This window comes from Panthera leo, chromosome A1 (genome assembly GCF_018350215.1).
Source record: "Panthera leo isolate Ple1 chromosome A1, P.leo_Ple1_pat1.1, whole genome shotgun sequence".
In the NCBI taxonomy this organism is placed as follows: Eukaryota; Metazoa; Chordata; class Mammalia; order Carnivora; family Felidae; genus Panthera; species Panthera leo.
Window position 1 is genome coordinate 192,263,092 of NC_056679.1, and position 23,080 is coordinate 192,286,171.

Here is a 23,080-nt window from a genome sequence, read left to right on the forward strand (position 1 = left end):
CTCAAAACAAGTGCCTTAAAAGGCCTTTAAACTTTTATATGGGCCTAAATATTTGAGACTAGAAGTGCCAATCGAATCTTCATTCTCTTCCCCACTGGCATCTGGCCGACTGTTACAACCTTAAACGCAATGCTCAGCTGGCACAACAGTCATCTCCTGCTCTGGCACAGCTTACAAAGTGTTTACGTGTCTCTTCTCACCGAATGCCCCAGCAGGGCATCCATCACCACCCCCTTTCCATACACGAGGACAACTGAGGCTCTGTGCCCAAGGCCACACCGCTCATCAGCCTTCCCCTGTCCCACACGCTACAGGTACCCCAGGCTCCACCCCCAGTGCCGTGTCTGAGCCTCACCTTGATCTGGGAATACTCAGGTTCGAACTTCTCAGTCCACAGGTCCTGCTCGTAGTAGAAGAGCCCGTCGTTAATGACCTTGGCCAGCTCGGCGCTCATCTTGGCACGAGAGGTGTGGTTGCCAGTGCGGTCCCCCCCGGGGTGCCGGCGCATGTAAGGTGGCGTCTGGGTGACGATGAGGATCTTGTTGACATCCCGGTCATCGATCTCATAGTCAGAGTCCTCATCAGACCAGGCGGTGAAGGTGTTCTTCCTCCCATCCATCTGCTCCATCTCCTCGTCAAACAGGAAATCCAGTTCCTCTTGCTCATCCTGCTCCTTGGACGTCAGCTGCTGAGCGGGCAGCTGCGGAGGCAGAGAGGTCGGGTGGAGGAACCTAGGCTCCTCGGACTTCTAAAATGGGGACAGACCAAGGGGAGAGGGAATCACCAGGGCGCCCTCGGACCGGCCTCTGTAGCTGTCCGCCGAAGAGAGAGGCACTGGCCATGCCACCAAGCTGCAGCTGTCAGCTTTGGAGCCAGTCCCCTAGGACTCCAGGTTTCTTCTCTCCCGGCTCACAACACAGTCACTCATAAACAATGAGGTGACAAGTTCCCTGCAGCCACCTGTGCTCTCATTTACCTAGCCTGGGAGTGAGCACACAGCAGAAGTTCAACAGGTTGATCCATCTGTTCCACCTATCCAAAATCTAAGAAAACGGAAGCTTCATGAGGCAAGGGCCACAGCTGCCTTGCTTTTCATCATATCCCCAGTACCTAGACTGGGACCTAGCAACAGCAGATGTTCAACTATCTGATGAGTGAGCAAGCACCCACTGGCACCAGGCCCTGAATGAAGAACCTAAAAGCAGAATAATGAACAAGACACAATTCTTGAACTTCAGGAGCTCACAGTTTAGTGGGAGAAAAAGTCAAACAACCAGCCAGCCAAGTGTAATGTGGTATTGGTAAAGACTAACTATAAATAGAATTTGTGGAGTACATAGGGAGAAGCACTTATTAACGAACTAGAGGCGGGGACAGTCAGGGAACGCTTCCGGGGAGCTGTAATTACTGAAGGATGAGTGTAAGTAACCCAGGTGAAGGCAGGGACCAAGAGTGTGCTAGGCAGGAAGAACAGCATGTTCCAGATGCAAGAGACAACAAGGTGCTTTCAGCAAAATATTTCAGACCGTTGCTAGACTGAATTTATCTGAGACTTTGGTGCAGAAGCATTTGTCTACCTCATAATCTATATCCAAAAAGTCAATTCCATGCTTTGCAAAAAGCTTCCCATGTAAACTCCAAACCTACTCGATTTTAAGGTTCAAATAGGCCAGGTGCGAGTGGGGCTCTGCTCTGGAATGGGGGCTAAGCCTGCCTGTCTTTCCAAAGCCTTCACAGTCTGGAAGCCTGGACCTCCTAAAGGTCCTCAGGACTCCGGCCTGATCCCTGACACTCTGTGGTCAAAGGATCACAGCCAGAAGAGATAGGGAAGTTGGGGTTTGAACAAGAGGGCGACAAGGGAGACAGTCACAGTGGCACAATGGAAAAGGGGGCACAGAATTTCAGACCCCAAAGTCCAAGGTCATCTATGAAGCCTCCTTACAAGCCTCAGACCAAAGAGATCTTTAAGAGGAGGTGGGGGATGGGACAGAGCACACATCCGCTTCTGGAAAGGGGGCACTCATTTTAGTCGGAAATGGAAACCGTTCTCTAACAGTGGACTTAATGCACACTACTGGCATATTGCTTTATAATTTCTAGAGCAGTCTAAGCCCTCCTTTCTTTCATGTGAAGATGGGAACACTAAAAACTTGAGATATTAAACGAGCTGCCCAAGGTCAACAGCCATCGGTGACAGGAGACTGGTGCTCTAGTCTAGACTAACGCTACATCCAGGCCGTGGGTCTGTTTCCTCTCCCTTCCCTCTTCAGAGGGCCTGAGGGGCTTATACAGGGGACAATGAGGACACACCTGGGCATTAAAGCAGCCCCAGCAAATTTAGATGGGTCAAAAATAAGAGCCAAACATCAAGAAACCTGGGACACTGCTGCCAGGGGCTGTATGATTTCTTCCCATGGAAAATCCCACTCAGCTAGGGCTATCCTGAGCAGTGGTCCTCACTGGAAAGGGAAACAGTCCTACCAGCTTTCCTGCAGTCACTGCTGACCTCAGGTCACATCGCCACCTTGAGCCACCCAGCCTGCCAGCTAGCCCCTCAGAGCCCTGTACCCAGGCGATATCCCCTCTCCATGCTCCAGCCCACGTCCCACACACCTTGGGTCGTGCTGGGGACGGCCGCGGCCTCTTCTTCACTTCAATCCAGTTCTCAGAATCCAGGTCAGGCAGGCTGGCAGACAGGCCCTTGGGCAGTGTCTTCAGGTTGCTGACCTCCTCTGTTTTGGTTGGCACTGGGGTGACTGCGCGGGGAGAACCAGGTGCAGACTCTGAAGGGTGGAAAGGTGAGACCCTCAACCTTCTAGTCCTCTTGATGCCAGCTGGCTGGGCGACAAGGACAACAGGAAGGCACCTACAGGTCTGCAGTACCTACCTGTCTCCTTCTGGTAGTGCTGACGGGGCACAAACTCAGGGCAGTTGAGAAGCTGGGAGAAATCGGTCTGGGAATAATCCACTATTGGGGGACCAGGAAGAGGCCACTTCTCCGGCTCCTCCCTCCTGCGCACTTTCTCATCAACGATCTCCACCACCTTGCTGTCCTTTAGGGCCTGCAGGAGAGAAGGAGGGAGACGATGCAGAGAAAAGACTTGGACAGAATGAGATTTTTGGAAGCTGGCAGATGAAGGACTGGGCCCCATGAGCTCAGGCAGGAGTCTGGTGCTGGCAGGGGTATAAGAAAACTGGCACCATCTTCCACAGCTGGTGGGCAAAGGAGCTGTGCAAACTTGTAGGAGGGTACCAACATGAAAAACCCACCTGCCCCCTGACCTTGCCATTCTGCATCCAGGAATCTGCCCCCAGAGAAATACTGGCACAGACAGTTTGGGGAAAGAGGCACTCTCCTATTCTGCTGGTGAGAATGCAAAGGCCAACCTCTGGAGAAAAGGAATCCGGCAATTTGCCCTTTAGTGCAGGCTTCTCACTTCTAGAAATCTATACCAAAGATACGCTGGCAAATACACGAAAAGATATATATGCAACTGTAAATAAGAATGAAGAGCATCTTCCTATTATGTACTACTATGCGGTCAGCTCCCAGAGTTAGTAAGTGAAAACAAAAAACAGGTGAAGAAATACAGGCACTATATGCTGTCATTTAACTAAGAAAGGGGTAGGATATAAATACACAGAGAGACTTTTACTTAGGTTTTTTTTTTAATGGAAGGATTCAAAACAAGTTGCCTACAGGAAAATAAAGGGAAAAAAGTGGAAGTGAGAGAATTTTAAATCAGACTTCTAGGAATATACCATGTTGACTTTGAACCATGTAAATGTTTTACCTAAATGTAAAACAAATCAGAAATTAGAGGGGAAAAAAGCAATCCCTAAAACTCGAGAGCAAAATGAAACTAACAAAACTAATACACATCAAGTTAGAGACATGACCACACAGAGATTATTTCAAGTAATAACTTGAAAATACAGTCATTTGAGTGTATAAAAAAAAAAACACCTGTTTTTAGTAGTAGAGGTTATTATTACAAGAATAGGTTATATAAATTGTTGAATAAAACAAATGAATAATTATGTTGATGTCATCAGCAATCAGAATTTGGGGCACAGGATAAAGGAATATTACAAATAGAAGATAGTTGGGGTTGAATAAAGATCCTGTAGTCCTGAACTGTAATGGAAAATATCAGTAGAGGGGTGCCTGGGTAGCTCAGTCAGTCGAGTGTCCAACTCTTGATTTCAGCTCAGGTCATGATCTCACGGTTGGAAGGTCAAGCCCCCTATCAGGCTCTGTGCTGGGTGTGCAGAGCCTGCTTGGGATTCTGTCTGCCTCTCTCTCTGCCCCTCCCTGGCTCACTCTCTCTCAAAATAAATAAAAAACAAACTTAAAAAAAAAAAAAAGAAAATACCAGTATTATCTCATGATGCATAAAAACAAAAAAAACAAAAACAAAAACAAAAAAACAACTCCAGAAACAATGACCAATCAAAACAGCAACAATCAACTCAGACTGTAGTATATAAATACCATTTCCCCAGAAGAGAGGACCTAGAATTTCTTGAAAATATGGCCAATCCCCTGAGGCAGGAAATGCACAAGATGAACCAAGGCTCCACTAGCCAAAGATGGGACAATTTGATTCAGCATATGAACTGCAATGGGTTGAAAAAACTGCAGTATGTTTGAATTCACAGGTTTCAACACTGTAATGGTACTAAAAGATACTAAAGGAAAAAAAGAAAAAGAAATAAACAAAAACAAAAAACAAAACAAAACAAAAAAACAATCCCAAGCGCCAAACCTTTAAAGCTATTAGGATCAACTCATAATTCTGAAAACTGGTTAACAAAGGAAAGTTCAAGCATTTATCCGCCCTTTCTGTACAAACCATACCTCTTGGTAACTGAATAGCTGATGAGGCAAAGTTTCTCCTTAAAGAGGTATTCCAGGTAACAAATGAAGACAGATTGACAGAATTAGAATCTTACCATTTTACAATCCCTAATGAAATACCAGACAGTCATCAATAGCAGCTTTTAGCACAAGAGAACAAATGAAACGCTATGTGCCACCTGAGAGAATCTATCATGATCTTTACTCTCGACGAAGACGGGAAGAAAACCCCCCAAACCTGAATCTTGAATCTGATCAGGCTTCTGGACCACCAATTTACAAAAAATTTGGAATATACACAAATATGCTAAATGACACCACTGTGTCCCATGAGAAACTCGACAAAATACACAACCCAGTTTATTGATATAATAAACTGCAAGGAAAAAGAGAAGGGAAGGGGAGACTTAAGACAACATATGGGTCTTGTCTGGATCCTGAGTCTCAGTTTTGACGAGTGGGGTGAATTTGCAACTGGCTGGGTATCTGGACATATGAAGGAATTAATACTTGTACATGTGATAACGACATGGTGACTAGGTTTTTAGCAGGTATTTATCTTTTTGAGATAAGTACTGAAACGTGGATGAAATGTCAGGTTACCTGACATTTTCTGCGAAGTAATTTGAAAGATGAAACACAGATGGGGGATAGATGGAGTAAGATGGGCCATGAGGTGGTAAGTGCTGAGGCTGGGTTCATACCATGCTGTCTACTTCTGAAATATCTCCAATTTTCCATAATAAGAGAGAGAGAGAGAGAGGCAAGAAGGGAGGCAGAGAGGCTGGCCAAGCCCTGCGACTTTAGCAGAATTCATCAGATGGGGACTCCTCCAGGGTTTTTTGCCGTGGCCCAAACTCTAGCTCCTTAAGTAAGGACCTTTCCTTCCCCTGCACCCCAGCCCCAGGAAGGGAGACCTACCGCAAAGATGAGTGAAATGTCAGTGGTAAGAGCCTGCACTCGGTGGAAGGAAGCAATAAGGGTGATGGGAAGGAAACCGTCAGCATCCATTTTCCGTCGCAGGAAGAAGTCTCGCTCTAAATTGTCCACGCTGAAGTAGTATTCACTAGGTGGAGGGGAGAAGACAGATGATTGCTACAGCATCATTTAGGAGTCTGCCTTTCTTGTTCGGAACACCCCGGCCACCGCACATAGCCTCTGACCGACCCTGACCCTACTGAATGTACAATTTTGCAGGCTGAAAAGAGATGCTATCTTTTTATGGCTCCCTATCCATTCCCCCTGCCCTTCGGCTTCTTCGTATGCCTGGCCAAGCCCTCATCTTCCTTTAAAACCCAGTTCCAATGTTATTGGCCACTTTCTCCTCTGCTCCTAAAATACTACTGCACTTTACTGAAATGATCCACCTCCTTGTATGGCTCCCCCGACTGAGGGACCATCAGAGTGGTTCAGAGCTAGGGTTTTGCCATCAGACAGAAATGGATTCAAATCTGTGCCTTGAAATACTAGCCATGAAACTCTGGGCAACACTCTGGGTCTGTTTGTTCACCTACGAACTGGAGAGAAGACCCAGCTCGTAGGAACAAGATAGCCGCAGGACTAAATAAAAGGATGCCTAGAAAGCACTTAATAGCAAGCCTTGCTAACTGTGTGGACTCCTTAGGTGTTTGCTAGCGTTCTAACCGTGCTGCCATTATAAACAGAAGTGCACAAAGGGCTGGACTCTGGACACTGCCTCTCCTTTTTGTTGTGATAATTTTAAATTTTCTTTAGGCGAATATGGTATTACTTTTGCAATAAATATTACCTTTATGAAAAATTAGCTTTTATTATGAAAACTTAGCTTTTAAAGGATGAGCAGCGGTTAACTTTTTCAGCTCCAGCCAGGGGCAGGCACTGTCCCTAGCACCAGAAGGACCTGCCCATCCCTACTCTGCCAGCAGCCACCTCTGACGGCTCCCGGGCCCCTAAGCATCCCTCCAGGAAGAAGGCTCCTGTCCACTCACATCTGGCGCTTGATGTAGTCTTTGAGCAGTTCCTGGTCCACGCTGTAAAGCTCAGTGCTGCTGACATTGTCAAAGTAGTAGGTGATGTTGTTCATGTACTTGGGGGTGCGAGGCCCCTCTGCACCATCAAACTTTCGGTAGCCAAACTGGTAGTCAAAATGGGCTATGGGGGAAATGGGCGCCATAAGGGAGAGGAGAGCCCTGCCCGCCGCCCCCGCCACGCTCCCTCGGACATCCCGGAGCCCAAAGGGGCCTCACGTACTTCGAGTGCCACCCCGGCCGCGTCCCCGGCCGCGACCACGCCCCCGTCCACGGCCACGGAAGGAAGCCCGCGCCCCACCAGCCCCATCACTCTTCACACTCGATGTCTCATCCTGGTCGTGCCAGGCAGGCTCCGGTTTGGTCTCTGGTTGCCAGGCTGGGGTGGGGGGGGCCATGGGCACGGGCACGTAGGTGGCAGGCTCAGACCCTATGGGGAGAGGGGCGCTGGGTCAGGCTTGAGGGTGACCCCCATGCCCAGGCCCTCCACAGTGGGCGGCGCATACCTTTGATCTCCCCTCGGTTGGCAGGCGTGTGCCGTGGCTCTGGCGGGCGAGCAGGGCGCGAGACCAGTTTCTCTCTGGGCACCTCAGGCTTCATGTCTATTTGCAATGGAACCCACTTGTGTTTGTTCCCTGGAGGACAGCATGGGCACATGAAGAAGGCTTGAAGGAGAGGTCTCTCCTAGCCATCCCTACCCCCAATTGTTCTTTGCTGTCTCGAGCAACAGACCTGATTCACAATTTGATGACCCACACTAGACCTCATTTTCACCTCTAAAATAAGGAAGCCATGGACCTCAGTGCGACAGACACTCACAGCTGACTCCTAATATCAATTTCTCCATGGTCAGAGAACCGCTTTCCGGAGCCAGACGCATGGCTGCCCAGAATCAAGACTGCACTTCCAGGCTCCCTGTAGACATTGTCAAAATTCTGTCTATGGAGAGCTCTGTGAAAGTAGTCCATTCCAGGCCGAGTCCCTAAATGGGAACTGCTCTCCCCTTTCCCGTTCCTGCTAAGTGGAATGAAGAGGGAAAGAGTGAGCCATCTTGGATGAAAAGAGCCAAGACACCACAGCAAGATGAAAGGAAAGAAATGGTTGCCATTCTAGGCCTGGCCTACTTACACCCAGCTGTCAGATGAGAGAAATGAACTTCTATCTTGTTTAAACTACTGTTACTTTGAATCTCTGTCAAAGCAGCCAAACTTGTACCCTAAACTTCTTAGCGAGGGCAATGGAAACTCTTGTTTTAAATGAAATCTTACATGGGACAGCAATACAACAAGATACATTAAGATTCCTCTGAGGCGGGGACCTCATCTGTCTTGTGTACTGCTGGAGCCCAACTGCCGAGAACAGGGCTTACCGGATGCTTGTTAAGTAAGAGAAGGAACTGATGGACAGCAGGCGGAAGTGAAGATTGCTGGCCCGGTGGCCTACACCACTCAGCCTCCCAAGGACTTCTTGGGGCTCCTGAAACTCATCCAGCAGCCCCGAGTTCTGATACTTCACAGTTCTGCCTACACACTTCTCCCAAGCCTGTTCCAAGCCACTCACCTTTCTTTTTCTGGCCCCCTCGCTGGCAGTCCTCGTCCCCATTCTTCTCTTCCCCAGATTCATCCGATTTGGTTTTCGGGCTCTCTTTACTATCACTCCCCTCTCCTTTCTCCTGTTCCTTCATGTCCTTTCTGGGGGGCAGCTTCCGGGCAGGCTGGGACTTGTGGGGCTGTGGCTGCAGTAGGAAGCAGAGTAACAGGGGGTGAGGTGAACCAGAGAGCCTCCTAGGATGGGGCAGAAGGACCCCTGCCACTAGAAAGGTGGGGCAGGGGAGATGCAGCATGCAATGGCAGGTTGGACTACATATATTCTTAGGTCTTGTCTTTATGCCTGAGATGCCTCCACTGGGAAGTGTGCTCAAACAGGCAGGAAGTAGGAAACAACCTGTTTCTTCATCTTCCTTGAGTCTCAGTAACTGAGACAACCCACCAGGACACAGGGGACATACGTTTACTCCCTATAGGACCAGACCGTCCAGGTAGTCTGTGGGACGAAAGAGATGCTAGCCCTTGGCTTGTCCACAGCAACCCTGTGTGTGAACTGAAGGCCAATGGCCACAGCCAGTGAGTGATCTAGGCCATCAGTCCAGAACAAAAGCACTGGAAGGGGGGACTGATCAGGAGTTCCTTTGCTGGGACTAAAGAGCGCTACATAAGCTTCCCCAAGACATACAGTCTGGAGGTGGGTACCTGGCCTAATGACCATTCTCCTGCTTCACTCACTGGCAACCCAAGTATAGCTGATGGAGAACACAGGCTCTGGAATAATAATACAACAGACTTGACTTCCAAGGCCCACCTGACCATCAAGGGCTCGTTTATTAGCCTCTCCCAACGGCTGGTTATTAGCTTCAGTGGTCTCATCTGTAAAACGGGAATTACTAAAGGACCTATCTTTAAGTCACTGTGAGGATTCGATGAAATGGTAAGCAGCACTTGGCAGTCCCTGACATACAGCAAGGGCTCAAATGATGATGATCTTTAGCTATTTCAGAGTTGCCCATACTGTACCAACCACTCCTCTCAAAAAAAAAACCGAGAAAGTTAAGACCCGAGGCTCTGAGAACTTAGGCCAAATGTGCATTTGTACATAGCATTTAAACCTGCCCACTCTTCCCCAAAGACTCACCTGCACACTCTTGTGGGCTATCTCTCCAGGTGTGGGCCAGTTGATTGCATCTCCAAAGTCACCAACCTGCAAGGCACGTTCTGTGAAGGCCCTGGGGTGGCCATGCCCCTGCCATTCAGCCCCTCACCCAAACAAAATACAGCTCCCCCGAGAGATCAGAACCCACAATCATCTGTCCACTAGGACCATCCACAGTGGAGGCCCAGAGGGGCTCCCCCGCTATTGAGAGGATCCAGAACTACCTCACAGCTCAGAAGAGGCCACCACCTTTCTTCAAGGAAGCCCCCTTTAGGCAGCCCGCTCCTACTCCTTACCTTGCTGCCTTTGCGCTGTTTAGGAACTGCTGCCCTCACCACCTTAGCTGGAGCAGAATGTTCTGTGGGAACAAGAAGGGAGAGATGGTTATGCACAGCCCACGGAGGTGGCCACCGCTAGCTCATCCTCATGACCGCCTCTACTCCATCAAGCAACCTGCAGGTTTCCAAAGGAGGAAGACATGGTGAAGAGGGGAAGGACACGTGCTCAAACACCAGTAACAAGTATACCAGCCTCTCTCTGAAGAAGTCGTGGAAAATGAGACCATGGAAACAACCAATGGACAACACCCCATGAACACCCATGAAGTGAGGCAGGAGGGCCCTCCCAGCTCTGTACTCTCCTATAGAGAGGGCACTGAGGCCTGGAGAGGGTAAGTCTACAACAGACTGGGGCCATGCCAGAGCTGGCTCTGTAATTAAAGGCTCCCTAATCCCAGCAGGTTCCACGAAGGAAGGATCTGAAAGACCTTCTCTGGCTCTAACTAACACTGTGGAAGTCTGTGTGTGAGCAGACCTGGGCTAGTGATCATGGGGAAGGTAAGGGGAGAACCCTGAGCTGGCAGTCAAGAAATCCAGGGCTCTCTCTTCTAAGCATCCCCACCCCCCACCAGGACCAGCTCTGTCCTCAATGACCTGCAGTCAATAGAAAGGTTAGCCACTTAGGAAAGACTCTGCTGCTCTCCAAGTTCCCAAAGAAAACATGAGACCCATTTGACTCAATGTTCCTTTTAGGAATTTATCAGTACAAATTAGACAAGTGTTTAAGAGTTATATACAAAGCCGTCCATAACAAAAGTGCTGTTTGTAAGTTCAAAAAATTGAAAACAACCTACATTTCCAACAGTAGAAAACTGGCTACAGAAATTAAAGCTTAACAATTTTTAGAGCAGGGGTGCCTAGGTGGCTCCATCGGTTGAGCGTCTGACTTTGGCTCAGGTCATGATCTCACGGTTTGTGGGTTCAAGCCCCACTTTGGACTCTGTGCTGACAGCTCGGAGCCTGGAGCCTGCTTCAGATTCTGTGTCTCCTTCTCTCTCTCTGCCCCTCCCCTGCTTGCACTCTACTCTGTCTCTCTCTCTCTCTCAAAAATAAACACTAAAAAAAAATTTTTAAGCAATTTTTAGAGCAGTCATTAAAAAGATAATGCTCTACTAGAGATAAAAGATGTGAAACACAGTAAGTGAGAAAAGCTGCAATTCTATTTTTATAAAGCAAAGAAAAAATGTGTATATGCACATATTCACAAGAATTCTGGAAGGCCATATAACTAAGTATCATCAGGAGTAAAGTAGTATGTTAACAGTGATTTAATCCTGTTTGGAATTTTCCAGTCATTTCAACGAGACATGGGCTTTTTAAAAAGAAAACCTTTGTTTGTTTGTTTAAAGGAAGAACTCTAATAGGTCTGGTCCCTTCTACACCTACACTTGCTTTCCCAACACACTTCTGAAGAACAAGGGTTTCTAAACCCTTCCTCCCTCAGAGACCCACGGGAAAGGTACATCCTGGGGCTCTACTCACCCACTTCTCTCCCATCATGTTGCCCCCACAGTCCCTGAACACAGAAATCTGCCTAGCTGGTCTCAAAAGGAGTTTTCTAGTCCTTGAGCACACCCATGTTCTCTTAATGAGTAGAACGAGTCCCTGCCTGACTCCTAACTATGAGCCCATGGCATCTTTGGCTTCCAACCCTTACCAGAACCACTGCCCCCTCAAGACACCCCTCATGCCTTGTGAGAGCTGGAGCTATGGAACCCAGCCCACAACATCCTCTACACCCAGTACTGGATAGTGGAGACCCAGAAATCTCTCAGTGCCAAGAGGATGGAGCCCATAGATCAGGGAGCTACTATGCACCGACTTTCTTGCTGATCCTCGGTGGCTCTGAGAAGCCTAATACCACCCAGTTCCCAGACTAGGCTGGTGCTTCAAACCACATAGGGGTGCCTGGGTGGCTCAGTCAGTTAAGGGTCCGACTTCAGCTCAGGTCATGATCTTGCAGTCCGTGAGTTCGAGCCCCACATCAGGCTCTGTGCAGACAGCACAGGGCCTGGAGCCTGCTTCGGATTCTGTGTCTCCCTCTCTCTCTGCCCCTCCCCTACCTCAAAAATAAATAAAAACTAAAATATTAAAAAAACAAAAACAAAACCAGGACTGGGTAGAGGGAGCCACCCCAGGATCATCTCCCCTGACTATACCTGAGTTACCGGAGTAATCACTTCTCCAAGGACCCCCCTGCTTGCTATCAGGACAAGAGCAGGCCAAAGGACCTGCAACTTCAAGCTCGTTAACAAGACGTGGAAAGGGCAAATCGGGCTCATAGGGCAAGGTGTTCCTGAAGACTTTCCTCGAAAAAGTGAGGCAAAGTTTTTCAGGGCATTGTCTGTTTCTTCTAATAAAAAATAAACCTAAGAAAAACTCTTAAAATTGGAAAGAGTCCTATCCTGCGATCACCCTGCCTGACACTCCATTTGCCGAGATCACAAAGGGACGTGGTAAAGTACTGAAAGTTCAGTCTCTGATTAATGGGAGAGTCATCCTGTCATCCTGGGAAATGTCCCCATTCTCCCACTAGCCCCAAGATGACTGAGGGAATATGGCTAGTCTGAGCATACACAGGAATATTCAAGTAGTCCTGTGTGAAGTTTGCTGAAAAAGGCCCATCCCTAGCTAGTCTCCCTCTGCCCCCGGGACCCACAGTGCCCTGCTCTTGCTCTGCTCACAGCTACATCCTCATGCTGCCCCCGCTCCAAGGAGGAACAAAGTCTCCCAGACAGACAGAAAAGTCCACTAGGGAGAGAGGACTATTTCTGCCTTTACGTAAAATTCCTAGATCTGTTAAGATCCTGTGGGGCTTAAGCAAAGGCAGGAGGGCTCAGTCAGATGCACGGCTCTCAGGCCCTGCGGGAGACAAGAAAAAACGCTCAGCTTTTTGACTTCAATTACACATCCCTTTCTGGGTCCCCTCCCAGCCATCCTCCTTCACCAGGTAACCAACCAAGAGTCTCTCTCCGGCTCCCTAATATACAGGGCCTAGCATCTGAAATGGTTCCCAGGGAAAACCAATCCTTTGCGCAGGTGCCAGTCCCTAAGTCCAGCATCATCCCAGCCCAAACAGGGAACAAGCCCCCTCCTCCCACTTCTGCGTTCTCAAACTTGTGCCAGCTGCCAGTGACCAGAGCCCAGCTCAAAAAACACTAAACTCACCACTCTGCATCTGCCCAAGAAAACGACTGTAGAAGGTGAGAAAAAAGGACCCATGGTTCTAATCCCCCCTGTTTGCAGATAGGGAGCAGAGGCCCTCAAGGGGCTTCCCTAGAGAAGAACCAGGATGACAGCCACAGGTCTACACTCTTTTTGTTTAAGTGCTCCCTCCAGCTTGCCACAAATCCCATGTGGCCACTGGTAGGGTCAAAACTCCTTCCTGGGGGCGGCTGGGTGGCTCAGTGGCTCGGTCTGTTAAGCATGAGACTCTCGATTTCAACGCAGATCATGATTTCACAGGTTCGTGATTTTGAGCCCTATGTCGGGCTCTGTGCTGACAGGGCGGAATCTGCTTGGGATTCTCTCTCCTTCTCTGCCCCTCCCCCACTCGCACTTTGGCTTTCACAAAGAAACAAACAAACAAACGACAACCCACTACTTCCCGGTGCAATCTTAGGGCACTTCCCTGGTGTTTCCTGGTAAACAGGGTTACTGAAGACAGGGAAAGGTTCTCATGTACAGAAGGAAGTAGAACTGTGGAGAGATGGACCCTACTTGAGGCCCAGCATTCTAAGGGAGCCGGATGGCAGACAGAGGCCCTAGGAGTACCTTCCTCCTGATTAAAACAAGTCGGGGGCTAACAGGCATCTGGAAAAGGAGACAAGCTACTTTCCGTCCCACAGGAACATCCTGAGCCAGGAGCCAATACTGAATGACTCTAGTTCCAGGGGGTGAAGGGGCTTCCCTAAATACACACATGCATTTGTGTATTAAATGAAGCACACCAGAATCTCTATGTGTGGTTGTGGAACACCAGAAGACTATGCACCTGTATCTGCACGGCAAACCCACTCTTTTTCCTTCAGATTACTGAGAGCGGTGGGGACCAAGGCAGCTAAACCACTATGGCTAATGGAGGATACCGGGAAACAAGGTGGGGCAGAATGTGGGCATTGAGGGTGGGCAGGGCAGAGAGCGGCTCCCCCTGCAAAGCGGAGAGGCTGACGGCACAACACTGACTATCTAACCCTCTGAGATTCTCTCTTCCTCAACTGTCACCCCTTCATTCAAACACTTGTCTAGGAAAGCACAGAGCCCATCATAAGAACGTGGACTTTGTCATCCACTGCACTTGGCTGGAGGCCCTACATACTCTGCCCCTTGACAAGCCCTTTGAGTTTTGTTTTGTTTTGTTTTGTTTTGTTTTGTTTTGTTTTGAGAGGGAGAGAGAAGGAGGAGGGAGGGAGAGTAAGAGAGAGAGAGAGAAAAAAAAAAACACGAGTGGGGGAGGGCCAGAGAGGACGGGAGAGAGAATACCAAGCAGGCTCCGTGCTGTCAGTGCAGAGCCCATTGTGGGGCTCGAACCTATGAACCAGGAGATTCATGACCGAAATCAAGAGTTGATGCTTAACCGACTGAGCCACCCAGGCACCCAGAGAAGCTTTTTGAACTTAAGTTTTCTCATCTGTAAAACTAAAGTCACCATTATCTCATAGGACTGCTGTGACAGTTAAAGGAACAGAGCATAAGAGTGCTCAGCATATGGTAATGCTAAATATTTCAATTCAGATTCACACACCAAGTTTAGTATGGCCAAGTAACCCTCATCCTCAGGGTTAAAGAGAAAAAGAGACCATCAAATAATCTCTTAATATGAAAAGAATCAGATCAACTCCTGGGAATCAAGTGGTTCAATTCACTGATTCAGATTACAAACGCCATCCCCTGTCCAGCTCCAGCCTGGCCCTTCTTCCGGACACCGCCCTCCAGAAGCCGTCCTGGCTCCAGGGCAGGTTTCCCAGGGGAAGAGGAAAGAAAGAGAGAGGATTCACCACAAGTCCTGGGGGGCGGGGCTGTGACATCAGCCCCTGCTGCAGTAGAGGAAGGAAGAGCACAGGGAAAGCCTGGAGTTCCCTTTCAGTTGAAGAAATTTAGTGACTCAACTTTTTACTCAGCATGGAAGAGGGACAGAGCTTGCCCTCCAGAATCTCTCTCAGCCTACCCAGGGGCCAAACCCATCAACACCCACTACAAAGCCAGATAAAAAGAAATATTTTCTATGCTGTCTTGTTCTAGAAACATCCTAATGCTGCTGACCCTTTGAAATAAAAGCTACCCAGAGGGACTAGATCTAGGAAATCTAAGGAGCAAAGACTTGGTCAAGCAATGGGAAGCCAGTGGTTTTTAGGGTGAGAAGGCACACGGGTTGATTCAAACTCTTCAGGTCATGGTAACAAAGAACTAGTACGAGGGAGAAGCTGGAAATGAGACTGGGGGACAAATGTGGGTAAAAGGCGACACGGGCCTAGGCCGGATGGGAGAAAGCCTGTGGGACTGAGAATGGATGGTCAGAGATCTCTGCCTCAGTGCCAGAAGAATGGGGAGGGCCAAATGTTTATTTTGGGGCTGGCACCATCTCCTGGAGATTGGCAGCTGAATAGGCTGAGTTTACCCTAACCAGAAAGAATTTCTACTTTGGGGAACAAGGTTATTTATTAGGCTGTATTTCTTGAGTTGACACTCACCAACTTGCTAATCTGTATGTGGCCATGAGGTCAATCTCCTCAGGGACCCTCTCAGACCTCAAGTAAAGTGTCCCTCCTACATGCTCTCACGGCGCTGGAACCCTCACCCCCTATGTGGCTCCTTGAGGCCAGGAAGCAGACTGTTCTGATAGCAGTAATCCCAGGGTCTAGCTCAGGGCCTGGCAATGCGCTGACATTTGTTGAATGAGTGGTAAGTTCACAAAACCCATCTCCTCTATGATTTCACACCAAGGAAAGAGGCTTTGCTTTCCGAGTACTAATTCCTGAGGCTACAGCTTCATCCTCCACCTTCAGCCACAGCTCTCCGGAGGCAAAGAACGAGTATCGTCCGCACTGCTGGCTTCCAGAGGAACCCCACGTCCAGCCCTGCCTTGACTCTGAGGCACCTGATTACCTGAAATCAGAGCTGGGTCCTAGTCCAGACTCCAGCACTCTTCAGTTGTATAATCTTGGGGGGCAATACTGACCACCCTCTCCACGTCTCATCTTCCTCAACTGAACAAAAGGTAGTAACATGAGGTCTGGAGGGGTGAGGAGAGAGAAGGCAAGACCTCAACCACTGAGATTTCTCATCAAAGAGATGCTAGCAACAAGCTGTGGTGATAATATTAACAAGTGCGTACGATATGTACTAGGCACTTACTAGGTGCCATGTGCTGTTTTAACACTGAGCTTGTTTTTCTAACTGGTCTCATTTTATTAAAAAAATATATATTTTTTAATGTATTCATTTTTGAGAGACAGAGAAAGACAGGGCATGGGCAGGGAAGGGGCAGAGAGAGAGGGAGACACAGAATCCAAAGCAGGCTCCAGGCTCTGAGCTGTCAGCACAGAGCCCAATGTGATGCTTGAATTCACGAACTGTGACACCATGACCTGAGCTGAAGTCGGACGCTCAACCGACTGAGCCACCCAGGCGCCCCATAACTGGTCTCATTTTATAAATGAGGAAACTAAAGCACACGGTGGAAAGATTATTTGCCAAAGATATTTGCAAACTGAGACCCCAAATGTGGAAGGGAGCAAAACCATCTAAGGGGAAGGTGAGGCAGAAGGAGCCTGGGTTACATCGCCCAACTGTGCTCATCCCTCCTAAGCCAGCCTGAGGGCAGAGTCATGGAGGAAGAGTTCGGGGACCACAGGCCTTTCAGCCTAACCCCACTCATCCGAACACCCCTTAAGCAGAAACACTCTTCTACCGAGTAAAAAGTACACTGGGTTAACTTCCGCACCTTGTTCACCAGTTCTTGTCGCTGCCATTGCCACCACTTCTCAGAGGTCTCTCTCTGCTCAGCCCTCCTGCCCCGACTTCCCCCCAGACCCCAGACCTGCAGATGAAACACACGAAGGGACTGGAGGGCATCCCTGCATGCAGGAGAGAGAGAGAGAGAGAGAGAGAGAGAGAGAGAGAGAGAGAGAGTGTGTGTGTAGTGTAGGGGGCTTCAGAACATCAGACCATCTAGAAGCTCTGCTCAAAGGAAGCTGCCAGCCCCAGTGTGAGCCCCTTGGCCTGGGAGGAGGGGCAGGATTGCTGGGTTCCAGTCACATGATGCTGCCTGGCCTGGACCAGGCCCAACCTCAGTAGACTATCTTTAGCCTGTGGTGACCCAGGCAGCCTGATGCCCCCACTCTTCATGATCAGACATGGAATCTGCCCCCACAGCTGGTCCTAGTCCCTAAAGTCCGACCAAAAGCTAACTAATAATATTACAACTGGAAGACACAAACAGCCAGTGAAGCCCCTGGTCTCCAAGTGCCAGCACCCTAACACAGCCTTTCTGAAGAGCACATATGGTTCTAAATAGAGCAGTAATAATAGTAACAACCCCCTTTTACAGGGTGCTAGTCTAAGTTGTTTTGTTATGTGTGATTCTACTAAATTGCCTCAAAAAGACACTATTAGTTCTGTCACTCAGAAAATGAAATGGAGGGAAGGAACTTGCCTAGGGTCACACAGTATATATCCTGTGTGACGTTATTCACACATCTCAGCATTATTTTCAGATTTCTTCCAAGGAAGCCTTCCCTGTTGAGTGCCCATTATAAAGAACTACCCAACTAGCAACTCTGGATCAAGTCCTAATTCAGTCTGTAACCTGGGGTCTTCAGAGCCACCCCCTGAAACAGCTGCACTTGTATCTCAACCTCACTAATCAATTACTGAGCCTGTATTACATACATCCTTGGAAGGTGCCAAAGTTCTTTACATACGGTAACATTTCTTTTTCACAACCGTTCCAGAGAGGTATGATGCTGTTTCCAGGTTATAGAGGAAACTAAGGCTCGGAGAGGCTAAATGACTTGTCCACAGTTCAGCAGGCTATGAACTTCCAGAGCTGGGACTGAATCCCAGGTACTGCCTAACCCTACCCCTGGGCTTTGTCGGCCTATAACACATCCTTTGTGGGCAATGATTGCAAACTCCATAGGGTGGGGATCTCTTCGGGGATCTCTTCCACCGTGCCCATTGGCCTCTGAAACCCAGGGTTGCAGCATGTACATGGCAGGCCCACAGTAAACATTTACCAAATGAAGCAATTTACAGAAGCACAGGTGCTTCTCAAAGAACTCTGAAAGGGAAGAGAGGTTAGTGCCCCTCTGCATTATGACTGAGCAGCACACAGCTGTACAGTCCAGCAGCTGCAACCCCTTTGAGGTCTAGACCTGCGTTCTGTACTCAGAATTGGAATCAGGGTGCTTTAATCCAAACACCACGGGCCAGCCGTGGAAAACAGAGGACCGCGAGGGTATGTGGCAGACGAGCCAGCACAGGAACTTCCCAGAGGTCCCAGACTTAAGCCCCCAGGCCTCGGGCCACACCAGAAATCACAAGTCTGGCCGGCAACCCCAGCGAGCTGGGAAGCACAGCTATAGCTAAGGGGGTAGCATCTGTGCAAAAGCAGCCAAAGCTCTACCCTCAAACACAGACTTAGTGTTTCCAGAGCTTCTGAGTTTTCAAGAAAAGCAAAAAAATAGATTAAAAAGAAATTTCTGGCTTTGTAAATACTGCTAATCAATTCACATTAAAAAAAAAAAACAAAACAAAACAAACAAAAAAAAACCCTCTTCCATGCATCATATTCTGCTAGTGGGCTCCTGCATGCTCTCTTGAGGGACAGGCCAAGCACTGGGCAGCTGGGCCCTGGATTTCAGGAGCCACCCCTTTCAGGAAGGTTTTGAGGCACAAGTAACCCTCCACTGCCCACCTGACTCCATTGTTCTGATGTGGGAAGCTGCTGACCTCAAAGCTGGTTTTCCCCTGGTAACCCACCACTTCAGGTAATGCAAATTCACTTTTATTGTCTTAATCTAGGGCATTCTCAAGAGGCTTCTGAGTCCCCGCCTTCCCCAAATTACTTTGGATTACCACTTTATTGGAGTGGAGAGGCTCTCAGACCCAGCCAAGACTAGAAGGGACTTGAGAACTCTTCTCCTTGTAGAGACAGGAAAGCTGAGCCCAGGAGGGACCAGGCTGTGCCCAAAGTGCCCAGTAAATTGTTGTGGAGTTGGCACCAAATATCCAGTTCCTGCCTCTAAATCCAGAGCTTTTCCAGCCGGTGGGAAAGCCAACTTCCTGCCTCAACAAAATACGCTCTGTTCACCTCGACACTCACTCATGGCATAGGGGCATATCATGCATGGGTGAGGTGCATGCAATACAGGTTCAGAAACCCAAGCATTCCAGGAACCGCCCTGCTGTTTTTAAGATCAACAATTTCTCACATGAAATTGTAATATATGACAGAAAAGGAGGGGTGCTCTTGTTGAAATGGATCTCAGAGGGGGACCTCACTTCTGCCCCCATCTTTTTTCTTCACACTTCTCCCGGGAAGGCCAAACCTCTCGGCTCCCTCTGGAAGATGTGGGGTAGGCAAGTCCTGATCACTTACCCATGCAGTATGCCAGGTTAGGCTCCCTCACTAGCCCTCAGTTTCCTGCTCTCTGAAATCATTGAGCCCTAACAGCTCCAGCCCTGCAGGCTAGGTATACTTGGCAACAGGAAAATCCCAGAGAAATGGAAAAGACTTGCCAGGTATCCCAGAAACAGATGACAAGTTGGGAGGTCTTAGGTATGGGCTAGTTATACTGATCCAGCTCAAAAAGGCAGGCCTTGCTTCCCAGAAGCAGTTGATCTGCCCCTCTTGAGGGGTCTGGGCCAGGGGACTGCTTCAGTGTCACATGCTACAGCCCGACTGGAAAAGAGTAGAGCCCTGGGATGCCATAGATGGGGAGACAGGGGCTGCCCCACCTGCAGACACCCCAACCCTCCTCACAGATGTTCTCAAAGCACTGCCAGGTACCCTATTACTCTACTCTACAGTCCCTTCCCCTTCAGCAAATGTAGTGGGGGGGGGGGGGGTCTGAGTTCTATCCAAAACCCACTCTATCACCAATTTACCAGGCTGCTGGGCTAAGAACAGGACAGAGCAGCAGTTAAGAGCATGGACTCAAGTTCACCCAACGATGTTCTAACCACCAGTCTGCATGAAATAAGTAACCCACAGACCAGGGGACATGGTTAAATCAGACCAACCTTTCGTGGAGCTTGTAATTTGATAGGCATTAACTGGGACACACAAGAATGAGCCAAACAAGCAGGTTCATGATGGAGGCAAAAAGACAATTTACATGGGAAATTCTAGCATCAGACTTAATCTCTCATTGTGAGGTTCATGATAGCTGCTAGCTCACAGATTTACAGCTTAAATGACATCATCATGAAACACAGAACTATCATAAATACATGGCTATTTTTTTGGCTCTTTGAGGCAACTCCTGAATCTCTCTAGTGCTTTAAAAAAGAGAGAGATGGATAATGGTTGCCAGATTTTTAAAAAATCTCTAATTAAGTGCGCGTTTCATATCAGCAAGTAATTTTTCCTATGCAATATTTGGGACATCTTATACTAAAAAACTATCCACCATTTATCCGAAATTCAAATGTAATTGGGTGTCTGGTATTTTTATTTGCTAAACCTGATGACCACAGGAAGGAAGGAAGGAAGGAAGGAAGGAAGGAAGGAAGGAAGGAAGGATGGAAGGAAGGACGGACCACTGCTCATGTTCCATGACAGTGGGGTAGTGAGCAGGGCCCTGGGCTAGGGAGTCAGGAGACTGGATGCTGGTACTGGTATCCTTGTGGTGGGAGATGGCCATGAGTTCCCACCTGGGTGTCTTCAGTCTCGCCATTCAGAGGCCTGTGGTTGGGGTGGAGGGGAGCCTGTCATCTGTGGTCCTTCCAGGCCTAACATGCTTTGATTTTTATCCCTGTATTCACTGATCATCCTAACTACAACTTAATTGAAGCCAGCTGTCCAGGGGCACAATCTACCTCCAAAACCACTGCTACAAAGTACATCAGCCCTAAGATTTTAATATGCAGAACTACCTATCCTCTGAGGAGCTTATCAAAATGTAGATTCCTGGGTCGCACCCTCCAGAGATTTTTGCTCAGAAATGGTAGGGCCAGGAATCTGGTAGGTAATTCTAAGTTAGGTTTTCTCTGGACATACTTGGAAATTTTTTAACTTAACCCAGTGAGTTTCAACTGCTAATTCTGATAGGGGTTACCAGAACCACAACACCACATTTAATATTTTAAAATCAGGGCTACACTTCTTAAACTGGTAGTGGGTACATGGGTTGTTTTAATATTTTATATTAATTAAAATTAGTATTTATCATATCCATATATTTATAATTAAGTTTAATATAATTAATTTGATGATTAAAATTAAAATATTTAATATTTTTAAATTTACATTTATGTTCTTTTTAAAAGGTACACTTAAGTTCTTTTCTAAAGATTTTATTTTCAAGTAATCTCTACACCCAACATGGGGCTCAGACTCACAACCCCGAGATCAAGAGTTGCATGCTCTGATGTAGCAGGGCTGGTCTGATGGACATGGAACCCAAGCCCCCTACCCGTTAACCTTCCACTCAGCTGGAGTTTCTGAGCACAAGGCTATATGAAAAACCCTCACCTCACAGCTGTGGAAACTGGGACCAGTGAGCTAGCAGGCTGGCAATACCACTTGGCGAAGAGGGGCAGGCTTGGTTTAAATGCATACTCCTGGAAGTCCCTCAAGTTCCAGGAATCAGTCTGGTGAAGAAGGCAGAGCTTGGGCATCTGCAGTTTTAACAAGTTTCCCATGCAATGTTGATGCCAATTAATGTTAGAACGGAGACTGCTGGGAAGGAACCCTGGTCCCCAACCCCCAGTCCAGGGCCTCATGTTTGCAGACACAAATGACCTGGCTCACAAGAGCAGGAGGGAGAATGTTTAATTACACACACAAACAGCAGCCACAGGAGGGGTACATGAGAAGCACATCCCCTCCATTTACCCCAGTCCAATCTCTAGCATCAGGAATCAAGACTGGTAAGGCCAAGAAGCCATAAGCTGAGCGTCCTGACAGATGGGAGGTCACAAAGGATCAATCTGGGCTGGGTTCGGGGTTCAGTTTCACAACAGGCTCCAGACTATGGCTGTGCAGAAGAAGAACGGAGGCTCTGAAGGGAACAGTTTGCCTGCCTCCTTTAACTGCCAGCCAGCCTCCACGCTCTTAGGCTAAGCCTGCTCTTTGCTCACCCAGCGCCCTGAGGCCTGGGTCTGCTACACAATAATGGCTATCACTAAGCATTCACCTCAAGCTTCCTGTTGCAGGATTTTTGTGCATTTTGACCCTCACAATGGTGGAATTACCATCCCAGTTTCAGCGACTGAGTAGCTAGCCAAAGTCACACGGTGAGAAAGTATCTGACCTAAGGATCTGAAATCTCAGACTACCCTAGGCCTCTTTCAGCACTGCAGGAGATCAGTATTAGGTTCTCAAAGGTCTCCAGCTCAAACCTGTGGGCCCAACAGGCGACTGAAGCCACCAGCACCAGAATCCACTTCTCTGAGACTATTAGCTTACCTGCCAGGTGGGGATGCCATTCCTCAGCACAGGGGGAAAAGGGCAAACACAGTCAGGAATCAAAGCACTGTTTATCGAAAGGCAATGCTCTAGGGTCACAGGCAAACCAAAGGCCTGAGCCCTCGCCAGCACCAAGCCCAAGAGGATTTTGCCTCCTCCAGCAGATCAGAAAGGAAAGGATGGAGAAAACTGTAAATACCTTATAGTACAAAGGACAGGGAAGAGAGGGGAAAGCGTGGTGGAAAAAGCAGGGACTTTGTATAGGTTCTGCTATGGGGCACAGGAGAGCTGAACAGAGCATAAACCACCCATCCAGGTAAACTACCCTTCCTTACCCTTGTTGACCAGGGCTAATCAATCAGCTTTAAGATACTTCCTCATGCACCATGGTATCTAAGTCTCAAACAGTCTGAGGTAGGAAGATGCAGTTCTCCCCAGAGCAAGCTTCCTGACTTGTCCCAAGAATATCAACTTGTTTTTTGAGATCCCAGCCCTATGTTCCGACCAGCCTATTGTGTCACCTGACCATTGGGAA

The 23,080-nt window shown here is 48.4% G+C and overlaps 1 protein-coding gene across 3 annotated transcripts in view; it reads right to left on the reverse strand.

Moving 5' to 3' along the window:
• LARP1 (La ribonucleoprotein 1, translational regulator) overlaps positions 1-23,080 on the reverse strand; it is a 52,843-nt gene that overhangs the window by 10,111 nt on the left and 19,652 nt on the right. Inside the window, exons 2-11 of one of the 3 annotated variants that reach the window (XM_042948492.1) lie at positions 9,870-9,931; positions 9,556-9,621; positions 8,428-8,602; positions 7,374-7,502; positions 7,190-7,297; positions 6,829-6,991; positions 5,783-5,927; positions 2,888-3,062; positions 2,614-2,783; positions 356-748 (exon numbers count right to left, since the gene is read on the reverse strand). In XM_042948492.1, the coding sequence (XP_042804426.1) occupies positions 356-748; positions 2,614-2,783; positions 2,888-3,062; positions 5,783-5,927; positions 6,829-6,991; positions 7,190-7,297; positions 7,374-7,502; positions 8,428-8,602; positions 9,556-9,621; positions 9,870-9,931 (1,586 nt within the window). Of the gene's footprint in view, positions 1-355; positions 749-2,613; positions 2,784-2,887; positions 3,063-5,782; positions 5,928-6,828; positions 6,992-7,090; positions 7,298-7,373; positions 7,503-8,427; positions 8,603-9,555; positions 9,622-9,869; positions 9,932-23,080 lie in introns of all 3 variants that reach the window. The other 2 variants (XM_042948491.1, XM_042948493.1) reach the window with 2 other exon arrangements.